This window comes from Gambusia affinis, linkage group LG01, assembly GCF_019740435.1.
Source record: "Gambusia affinis linkage group LG01, SWU_Gaff_1.0, whole genome shotgun sequence".
In the NCBI taxonomy this organism is placed as follows: Eukaryota; Metazoa; Chordata; class Actinopteri; order Cyprinodontiformes; family Poeciliidae; genus Gambusia; species Gambusia affinis.
In genome coordinates, this window is record NC_057868.1 from 17,197,808 (window position 1) to 17,209,569 (window position 11,762).

The 11,762-nt window shown below is 39.8% G+C and overlaps 1 protein-coding gene across 8 annotated transcripts in view; it reads left to right on the top strand.

The window, feature by feature from the left end:
* Positions 1-11,751, top strand: part of snphb (syntaphilin b) — a 25,554-nt gene extending 13,803 nt beyond the window's left edge. For 5 of the 8 annotated variants that reach the window (XM_044115934.1, XM_044115961.1, XM_044115943.1 and 2 more), the window contains 4 exons: positions 2,279-2,452; positions 2,893-3,000; positions 3,444-3,590; positions 3,703-11,751. In XM_044115934.1, the coding sequence (XP_043971869.1) occupies positions 2,279-2,452; positions 2,893-3,000; positions 3,444-3,590; positions 3,703-5,626 (2,353 nt within the window). In that variant the 3' untranslated portion in view covers positions 5,627-11,751. Of the gene's footprint in view, positions 1-760; positions 814-1,266; positions 1,418-2,278; positions 2,453-2,892; positions 3,001-3,443; positions 3,591-3,702 lie in introns of those variants that run through there. The other 3 variants (XM_044115970.1, XM_044115978.1, XM_044115987.1) reach the window with 3 other exon arrangements.
* Positions 11,752-11,762: the final 11 nt, after the last annotated feature.

Consider the following 11,762-nt stretch of genomic DNA (forward strand, 5'->3'; position numbering starts at 1 on the left):
ATGTCTCGGCTTGTTTGTCATATATTGATTTTCAAAGATCTGTTGAGCTGTCAATATCTGACCTCCTCCCTTTTTGTGTTGCACAGGACACGATGACACAACACAAGCAAAGCCGATATGTAGACATTTTGATGCTTTAGCATCAGATGTACTCTGCCCAAAGAGCTTGAAATTGTAAGCTAAAAGTGAGCCACTTCTTCACAGTGAATCTGTCGACTTTAAATTCATTTTACCACTCGTTCAAGTTGCCCATCTCTTTTGGAACTGGTAAACACCAGGTTACTTAATTTTGAGTTTCTTCTCCAATTTAAGAGTTTCATATTTATCCCGTAGCAAGAAATCCAATTCACCTACCATTAATCTTGTATGTAACTAGCTAGCCGTTTTCTAAGTGACCAGTCTCCACTGCAAGACCAGCAAAAATAATTTAAGAGTTAATACATAGAACCTGTTAGATAGCCCATTTTCAACCTCTGTGTATTTGTGAGAAATTATTAAATATAATCAATGTAATCCTATTGTTTTTGTTTAATCATCAAATTAGTTGTTTAAATTTATGTGGGTGTGACTTTATGAGAGCAATTGGAAGTTATTGAAAGGATTTTACTTTCATAACGTTCTAAAATTGTACTTTAAAAATAATAGAGAAATAATAATTTAAAAATAATAGAGAAAAATACCTAAGTCATGGATTCCCAAGCTTTTTAGTCTGACCAATCAAAAAATAGGACCAGAGAGTGCCATGACAACCCGGTGACGCTAAACCTAACCCTATCCCATATTCCTAACCCTAGCCTTACCTGTAAAATATGGGTAATTATTTCACTCTGTATATAATTATATGCCTTTTAAATGCATTTATGTTTAAGAACTAAAATTGTATTATTTAATTTCATCATTTAAGAAGTATATTTAAATATTTAATGGAATGTTTTATGATACATTTATTTGTTTCATTGTACACTCACATTTGATATAGTTTTTTCTATTTTGGCCCTCGACACCCTGACCCCTACTTTGGGAACCGCTGCCCTAAATGACAACAGGAAGCAAAGCAAAGACTGGAGCCATTGGTTTAGCTTGTAGTTACCGTGTCCTGTGTGCAAATCCCTCATGGCTGCTTTGAGTAGACCTGCTTCTCACCCACTTTTGGCGGTCGGTGACTGGGCAACAGTCATTAAAAAAACATGTTTTTCTTTAAACCCTCTCTTTAATTATAGAACACAGATATAGAAGTTGCCCATCACAGAGCATTCTTCCTTTTTCTCACCTGGGACGGATGTGCTTTTACATAAAATGCTTTACTTTCCAGAACTTCTGAACATCAGCATATTTCTATATAAAAGCTGGAGTCGTGGGCAAACAGCTGGCAAAATTCTATTCATCCATAATAACTGGATGTAGAAGAATGAAAAAGGTACATAATTTGTTCCTCTGTGTTTAAGTAAATACAAAGAAAAATAAGTAGAAAACACAGAGAGCCCTGCTCTTGCTAAACGCTTTCAGTCTTTTAACCTCTTGCTTTAAATTTGTTGGTCTGACAGAGTGGAAACGAGAGATGTCAACTGCAGGTTTGCTGCCGTGTTAAACTACTAGGAATATGCAAATATTGCTATTCCTAATAACTTTTCAGCTGTCTTTCATCACCCTGAAGCTTTTCCCTACTGCAGCGTTCTCTGGCTATTCTGTAGTTTGTCTTGTAGTTTCTGTGATAGGAGTGATAGAAAGGTCTTAGCGATCAGCTCTACTGCATTTTTTGAAGCAAAAGATTTTCTTCGTATTGAAATAAAATAAGTTGTCATCATTTCTGTATCAGTATTAGCGTTTATGACCTCTGCTGTTTAGAATCATTTGTGTGGAAACTTATTTGGCATAGAGTGCTTCTGGATATCGAGGTTTTTATGAGCGAATGTTAATTTTGTCACAACACATCCGATGCTGTCCCTCTAAGACGTCTACAGCTAATCTTTTTCTCACTTTTAGATTGTATTTTAAGATCTACACTATTAGTTTATGTTTTCTGTCAGTACAACCCTCCAGCAGCAGATTGTCCAGAGTGAGGGGCCCAGCCCTTAATGCAGAGCCTTTTAGAAGGCATCATCTCCTTGGTCAGTTCAGAGCTTGGTGATATTCAGTGCAGCCATCACCTGAGAGCTTCTCCTGTCCCCTCAGGACAGGTGCACTTTGCCTGCATGCATTCACACACATCGCATCATGCAGGTGCGGTTTGCTGATCCTCCTTCTGCGGTTTAACACCTTCCTGTTTCTGCCTGCTCAGGTTTGACTACTGCAGGTTCATAGAGCTAGATTATGTCCCCATGGAGTCGGGCTACATGGTCTCAATGCGCCCCACTAAAGGCTACGCATCGACCAAGTCGCCCCCTAAAGGATACACCTCCACAAAGTCTCCGGATCGCCGCTCGACAAACTCTCCCTCCACGCCACGTTCCCGGTCTGTTAAGAGTCCAAGACTTAATGCCTTTTGGTCGTCTTGAGCATGGGAATGTATTTGGTGTTTCACAATGTCTTACAGTCGGAAACAAAAGCGGTCTTGTGCACTAACAAGTTAGCTTACTTTTGTTGTATGCTACTTTGCTTGACTGTTTTTAAATCACTGAGCCCATTCCCTTCTTGATAATAATATTATCAGTACCCAGAGAAGTGTGTGTCCATGTTCCTCATGCAGGCGTATATTCTGTTGATATCCATTTAGATATCTGAGTGTTGTGATTTGTCAGTGTGTATGCTGCAGTGGCATGCTGGTGACCATCAGTCAGTGCCTTGTATTTATGTGCATTTCTTGTCTTTGTATGTGTAGTAGAACTGCTTATCAGTCCCCTTGTGGTCTTTAGTTGCATGGTAAGAGGTGAAGAGTTGGTTCCTTCTTCCCAGGCGGCCTCCAGCTGCACCCAGTAATAGAGATCCCCATGGCAATGCCTCCGTCAGCAGTGGCAGCAACTCAGGCTCGTGTAAAGGCAGTGACTGCAGCCCCACCAAAGGGTAAGAGCGGCATCATCCATCACTCTTATTAAGGCCATATTAAGATAAATATTAATATTTCACATTATTGTTTAACTACGGTGACATTGTAAAACTATAGTGAAGTTATCATAGAGTAGAAGTGTAATAAATGTCCATAATTGGTTTTAACCATACATATGTATGATTATCATTGACCCAGCAGTCAATGATAATCTCATGCTGGAAAGTCTCATGTCAAATGGTCTTGAGACCGAGACTGTTCTCTAGTACAACAACACTGATTTTAACTCATTTTTAAAACTTGCTGTAAATTCCAGGACTTCTGAGTTTTCATACAGAGCCTGTCTTTTAAAACAAGCCAATCAACTTATTTAAACTAAGTAATTTAAAAAATATATATACTTCAAAATACTCAACTTGTGGCAGATCACTTATATTTTGTTGTGTCTGGTGTGTCCCAGACGTCAGAAGTACACATCATGTACGGACAACCATGGTATTCGCCCTCCTCCCCCAGAGCAGTACCTCACACCTCTCCAGCAGAAGGAAGTGTGTATCCGACACCTGCGAGCCAAGCTCAAAGAGACCGTTAACACCCTGCAAGACAGGTGAGATACTGAAACAGAATGACAAAAACCTGGATAAAATATTTAAAATGTCTTTCTGTATTCCACTTAGTTTTGATCATTCTGCCCTTCCTCTCATTTTTAAAATATTTAGGGACACAGAGATTGATGCGCTGCGAACCAAGCTTTACCGAATGCAGGAAGACTGGGTTGAGGAGGAGTGTCACCGCGTGGAGGCTCAGTTAGCTCTGAAGGAGGCTCGTCAGGAAATTCAGCAGCTCAAACTTGCAGTGGACACAGTTCGTTCCCGACTTAGTGATGCCGGTGGGCTCAGTGGAGATGTAGGGGTTCAAAAGTACTTCCAGGACATCAATACTCAGAATCACAAATTGGAGAACCTTTTGCTTAACATGGAGATAGCACAAGCCGGACTAGCCAAGGAAGGAGAAGCCATACCAGGCTGCAGGACCCGTGCTGGAGGCTCAGCTCCGGCATCTGTTTCTGGAGAAAGCCCCGGGGTTGTACCTAAGTTGCCAGTGGGAGGGAGGGGATCTTGTTCTTGCGATGGCTCTCCAGCCCGTTCTTTGACTCGGAGCTCCACCTACACCAAGCTGAGTGACCAGGCACTGGGAGACCGCAATTGCAATGACACAGACTTTCCTTGCCTCTCAGCAGATGGCACACAGGACAGCGGGTTTGTGTGCTGTGGAGAGAACAGCGTCCCCAGCCGGGCAGACCTCCTCCTGGAAGCCGCCTACCTCTCAGAGGAAACGGCATCTTTGTTGAACTCTTACACGCAGACCTTCTCCCACACTTTGCCTCATTCTGCCCCCATGTCTCTGCCTCACACCTACTCCCATACCTTACCTCATTCTTTCCCTCACAACATGTCCCACTCCATGCCACACACGATGCCTCACTCCTCCACCTATGAGAAACTCTGCACAGGCGAGCGGCTGGCTCCATTTCGTTGCAGTTTGGGTGGAGTGAGCTGCATGAGCCACCCCTGCCTGTCCCACCACCACCTGTACCTGCACCCCCTGAGGGAGGCAGGCATTCAGACTGAGAGCTGCCCCATCCCTGCAACAGCGGGGTATCCTTCTGATCTGGATACTATTGCAGAGCAACGTACGTTTCGCTCTCAGGCCTGCAGCCCCACCTCCACCTGGATGTCTGATGAGGGGGAAGAGGATCTGGACTCCATCACCACCACCACTTCAGTGACAACAGCGACTGTGATGAGTACAGCCACTGAGCCAATTCCAGTTTCCAAAACACCGCTGGCTCCACCTCTTCCACGATCCGCTACTGTGGCATTTTCCATGGAGAGTCCTTCGTATCAGGCAAATGACAAAGTTGAGGAAGAGGAAAAGCAAGAAAAAGAAAATAGAGAGAAGGCAGGAGAAAAGTTGGAAAACACTAAAGTCAGACAATCAGGAGAGGAGCACCAGACAGATCAAAGCTCAGTGGAAGGGACTGAGGTACTGGATGAAGAGGCAGAACAAATAAAAGTCTGTGATTTAGCAGGAAGAATGCAGGGTGAACTTCATTTTGCAGGGTGCTGTGGAGAAAACAAGCAAGATGACCAGAGAGTGGAGGACAAGCAGCAAGAGGCCAGGATTGGGGAAATATCAACAGAGGAAAAGAGCCCTGTGATTACTCCAGAGTCTCCGGGTGTACAAGAGCCTCAAACATCCCAACCTCCGAGGAGATCTATCTCCCGTGAAGAGATAGCTGGTGTCACAGTGGTGGAAGTTTATGACGAGGATGATGACGAAGATAAGACTAATGAACAAGAGGCCATGGGGATTGCTGTAGCAGAGGACGAAGACTCTGGGAAAATCCAAAAAAGCTACTGGAGTCGTCACTTCCTGATCGATCTGCTAGCGGTGGCCATCCCTGTGGTGCCGACGGTGGCGTGGCTGTGTCGTGGCCCGGTCCGCAGCGGCCAGCCTATATATCACTTCGGTTCACTGCTGAGAGGCTGCTGCACTATTGCACTGCACTCACTGCGCAGGGGCGGTGGCCTGAGACATTACCCCGCAGGCGGGGGAGATCTTGGCGGCACACAAATATAGCAGAATGGCATCTTCGTTTTCCTTTGCTGTGCTGTTACTTCTCCTGTGTGATCTGTATTGTTAGATCATTGCCTAAAGTGCAAGAGCAAGAACTTCTTGTTCCTCTGCTTTGGATGGTAATAACGAATGGGAATGATTGGAACAAGAGTTGGGCATCAAAGTGGAAGACCTTTGACTGATCAACTCTACTCTGTTTGACCCTGCAACATGTTGTAAAAGCAAGAAAGATAATTACTTTTTCTTGCTTGGTCTTTGCTGTCGTTACCAAAATATTCATGTACTGGCTTGTGCTAGCTGAATGAGCTGCTTGAAATGAATGATCAATGCTTTGGTGTTGATTGTAAAATTTATTTTTGATTGTAGAGAAAATGTCCCTTGCCATGTCAGCTGTCAGTTATGATGTAATACGATGATCACATGTTGGTGAATGTGTACATAAATACTTTATATGTATGTATAGGCGTGTATATGTAAAATTAAATTAGAACAAACTAAGGTAACGGTTGTTGGCCAGTGGTAGTGGGAAAAAAAAATCCACTTTAATCCGAAGCTGCAGACACTTTTCACCAATAACTTCAAGAGGTAATAGATTGAATTTGTCTGCTGTGGAGAAAAACATGGCAGACACAGAACTCAGGTATCTGCTAGGGGTAGAAACACAACCAATCCTGTCAGCCAGCCTTGCACAGTGGTGTGCTAAATGAACTTCAGTCAAAAGCAGTTTATTCTTACTGGCTCCCTCTCTCTAAACTGGCAGTGGAGATATTTACAATGAGAATTTTGTCTTTGATATACAGGTTATCTGTACCCAGACTTAATGGAGAGGCCTGGCTAATACAGTTCAGATGTTTATAAGCAGCCTCTTTAGTGTCCACTGAAAACATAAAAGGTTTAAATCGGGTAGAACAGGAAGAAAACGCTTCACTTTTCTTGGACTTCCTGACACAAGTCCAGATGAAGATCAAGGGTTGCTCAGAATTAAATGACTGGAAGTTAATGGTTCCCTCTACTGGCCATAAGCAGAAGTGAATAATCTCAAAGTTATGACATTTATTCTTTAACATAAACTTTATTCCTTTTCTAAAGGTTTCCTTAATGACATTAATAATAGTAAATTATACAGTTATTCATGGAAAGGGACTAGGATTTTGTTGTTCTTTTATGTTTTCCCAATGTGGTGCTCAGCTGACATGTTTCCATTTTCAGGGAAGTAAAATATTCTAGGTGAAAGGAGATATGACTACCTTTAGCTCCAGCAACAAACAAGACAAATGACTAATGGGGGTAAACACATTTAGTGTAGAATTGGTCATGCATTTTTTTAAAATAGAAATTTAAATCATTAAGAGCATATGACAGTGAGGTCATGCACTAATTAATGATTACAGAATAAAAAAGAAAATGGATTATCTGTGATCCTTGCATGATACTCTCTTTCAATGGCCACTTTATATGTAGGCACTTCAGCCACATTTGTCTGGATTTCCCATCTGTTAACTGATGGAAGATAATCAAGTGAATTTAGCTGTAATCCAGTTTCACTCTGGGTGCATGTTAAACATACCCGTTGGAGTTAATCTGGCTCTGATTATGTGCAGCAGTGAAACAAGTAGTCCAGACATGTCTTAGTTCCACAGGGACACGTACCTAGCTGGGCAATTATTTAAACAAACATAAAAGAAGAAAGTTACCCAAACTGTAAACACTTTAAAAATACACGTCAGTACATAAAAACAGACGACGTTACAGTAGCTTCCACCGTCTTGGTGGAAGTTCAAACTGAAGTAATTGTAACCTATGAACAATGTTAGTCGTTACTTTGGCTAACATTCAGTCATTTTTACAGCGAACAAACTGTGCAGTTTTTCCTGTTAGTTTTCTCTACGTGTGGTAGGCTGCATATTCCCTTTTTGCTCTCTAGTTTATTTGTTGTGTTCTTTTCAATTCAACCCTCCTTGTGCAGTCTGCTTCTCGAGTCGACACTGATCTGCTTTCTCGCAGATTGCTGGTTGTGTTTCTACCCTGAGATTGTTTCCGTTAGACTCACCTGTTTATTTTCACTGTATCACTTGTGTGCGAAGTGTTCTTACAGCGATTCTAATGATGCAGTTTCCCCCTGCCCCCCTCCAAATGTAAACCCTGTCCACAAATTTTCTGCCATTACATAATTAGTTCACAGTAACACATTCAACACTCGTCATATCCTCACACCTGCACTGAATTGTCCGTTAGCTAAAGGTTAGCCTAGCTTATTTAGCTATCTTGAATATCTTTGAAAGAACTCTAAATAAATCAAAGTTCTTTTGGTGAGAACTCATGAAATGTTAAAGAAAATCCAGTGTATAAATTTGTACATTAAGAAATATATTGCTCTTAGATTATTCCTCCCTTATCTGTGCCTTTTTATTTGCCAATTTCTCAACGGTGACTGGGGAATGATGTGGGCCTAGAATATTTTCTATACACAGTTACCTATATAGCTGTTTAGTGTATCGCTGGCAGTAAACTAACAGAGTTAAAACTCTTTAGTCATACAGTGAAATCACGATCAAACGTCTGTAGATTCTCACTATCTCAGTTTGACGCCATCAGTAGATCTGAGTGAAGTGAGTTGTGCTCAGTCTGTGATCTGTGCTGTATATTTCTGCTAACCCTGATGCTCTTGTGCTGTAGTTAGTCTTTAACTGTCAATATATATTCTCAAGTCCATCCTACACAATTTAGTCCATTACAAAGACAAACTGTGTGTCGAAAATTGTCTTGCAAAGACATTCTAGAAATCTGTTAGGTCAAACTCGTTTACTTTTTTAAAATGTGTTGTTTGGTTCCAGTTGCATTCAGCTGAATTTTATTTTCTGTATTCTGTTATCAGGCCAACGTTGGTGTTTGCTGATGTCAAAATTCAAGAAGCATGTAGCAGATTGATGGTTAAGTACCAGTGAGATAAAGCATTTTTTACTTAGCATTCAAGATACTGACAAAATACATTCTGACAAACAGCAAAAAGATAATTACATTTAAGACTATATTTTATCACATCCACAAATTTCAATGTATTTTTATTTTTATTTTTAGAATTTTATGTGACAGTCCAACATAAAATGAAGCATAATTTTGAAATTGGGGGGAAAAAGCATAGTTTTGTGGTTTTTAATTTCTTTTTAACAATCTGTTTTTATGAACCAAAACAAATTACTCTTTTGCTTCTGTTTTGTACATCTGGAATATATGTCCATTCTTGAGAAAAATAGCTCATGTTCAATAATAAAGAGTAGAAAGTGTCCAGACATATCGGTTACAAAATAACTACATGACAAAACCTAAAAACATTCAGGCTCAAACTATTTTTTTATTTTTTATTTTGGAGATGAAAAGTTCCGACAAATATATGCCATATGACTCTAAGGGCTACAGAGACTGCAAAGAGCAAAATGACAGCAGTAATATTCACACTATGCAGTGTGAATATTACTGCACTGTGTAGTAATATTCAGAAAGACAGAACATTCATGAATGACTTCATAAAATGATATAGGCAAATACACTTATGATAAAAACATAAAATGGACAGTGAGAAAATGACAAAAAACTACTTCAGAGACAGAAATCACAGAGTGTGTGTTACAGAATGACTGTGACTGAATTCAGTCTGTGCTGCTCGTCTTCCTCAGATGAAGGTTCTGCTGGCCTTTTTATTTCTCCTGTGTTCTGGTCTAAATGTGTCGCCACTGAAAGTGAATCTAAATGTTTGTTTTAGATGTCAGAGTCAAACACGGACTCAAGAATCCTCTGGAACCACCAACACATGAATAGACAATGTCCTTCTTTTTTTAAGTTTTTGCTGCCATATATTGCACTATTATTCACTTTAAATGTTTTAAGGATTTACTTGAAGTAGACTGTACATGTATCTGTACCAACTGTTGTTTCCTCACTGATTATTTTTGATGCTGTTTGAAGTCCATGAGGGTTGGTAGTGGTACACTTCTTAATGGATTAAAAATCAGATATTTAATGTTGATCATTTCGTATGATAAAACTGTAATTTATCATCCTTTAATCCTTAAAATGAGCTGCTCTTAACTAAAGTGAAACCTCCAATCTGATGGTTATTACTATAATCTGACTGGCAAAGAAATTACAACAATCATGAGTTTATGTTCTAGGTAACCATGGAAACTCCTGTCTGTTGTTTTATAGAGGGTTCTAGAGAAAGAACGTGTCCTGTATTGTTTCTCTCTGTGTTGAACTTTAGATTTGATCCCTTGCCTGACTGTATGAAGGGAAGTTAGGAGGCAAAAACCATGTTAAAAAAAGCCATATGCTGTAGACTTTGTCAGGGTACAAGTGTGGGAATGTGAGAGCCAGCCTCCACCTCTCTGCTGCAAAGTAATGTCAAAAAACACACAATACCAGAGTTATGTGAAGGAATCCTCCTGTGTCTTGTAGTGTGCTTTTGCCAGTCAGTTTTCGCATTGTTACTAACCACAGGCTGCTGTGACTAACAGGGTAATAAAGCGAAGAAAGTGTGAAGGTGTCATCTGTAGAGCCTCAGTACAACTTACTAGAAACAACCTGATAAATGAGAACAAAGAAAAGTCAATTTATCGCAGTAATTCTATTTGAAGAGTTCAGACTTGTATATTTTCATACTCAGCACACAGAATGAAATGTTTACTTCTATTTATTCTGACGATTGTCTTTCAGCTAATTAAAGCTTGCAGTTTTTTTCGTTTTTTTTTTTTGGTTTTTTTATCAGAAAATCTAATATAGAAATACTTTGGACCCCTGCCAAAGTTGAGTTTTTGCTTCTTTTTTTTAAACGTTTTGTGAAAAATTTGCCTATGTTTGGGCTTTTTCATGGAGCGTATCAAAAATAAACAAAATACCTTTGGATAACGTAACTTGACACCCTATTGGCTGGCATTTGCAAAGCAGCCAATCCAGGAACACCGTTCATTTTTGTCAGAGCTGATTGGCTGGACCCCTAATTAATGGGGGAGCATTGATGTTAGCTTCTGCAGAAATGCTAAGAGGGCTTCCACTGTGCATATTAATGCTTATATACATGTATTTATTCGGTTATTAAGAAAGCAGTTCTAAATTATTTTACAGGAGGTCTAGACATTTTGTTTCAGCAGATTTGAGCTACTCCAGGGCAGCTTCTGGGGGCCACTGCATGAATATCAACACTAACATGCTGTGAGTTGTGTTTCTTGAAACATCCAACTCCACTTTGTAATTCTTCCTCAAACTCTTTAACAGGTTTGGCTTCACAGTCCTGCTGAGGCTGCAGTTTTTCCTGTTGTTTTTTTTTTTTTCAACCAACTTTCTATTCACATGCAAACATTGCTACTACGCTGTTAGCTGTCGACAAGGCAACAGGCAGTCTTACCTATGATTACAACTCTATCATAACATTTCTGTACTAAAGACTTTAGTAAGATGGTTTTATGCAATTTCTGGAGAAACTGACAGTTGGGTTTTCATCAGCTGTAAGCCATAGCCATCAGCATTAACATAAATAAATGCTTGAAATATATCACCTCGTTACCAAGTGAATCCGTTTGATATCAGAGTTTCCATTTTTGAAGTGAATTACTGAATTAAATTATTAATTGGATGATATTCTCATTTACTGACATGCACATGTACAGTTCACAGGTTTCTGTTCAGTCAGGCTTGTTGTACAGGATCTCCCTGCTTTCTAAACAGAAATGACTTTGCAATATTGACCTCTAAAATCCACATCTTAAAGTACACATTTTATAGAGTTTTATTATTTGATTATGACATGTGAAGATCTCTTACTGATGTTCCCAGTTCTCATTGTTTACAGGTGCAACTTATTTTTCTAATACATAGAAAATAATTTTGGGTTTTGCATTATACAGCAGTTTCACCTGAGATCAATTAAAATTGACACAATTGTCGCACATATCTCTTGAGGAAAATGTGTATTTCTTTCTTGAAATTTGCCATCCAATTGAAGGCGGTTATTTCAATTAATCAAAAGTGAGCAGGTTGAAATTATTTGTTAGAAGCAAATATGTCAAAATCTTTGGGGTTGGGCTGATTGTTTAGCAACATCCAATCAAAAATGACCATACTGTGAAGGGTACCCAAAATAAATACA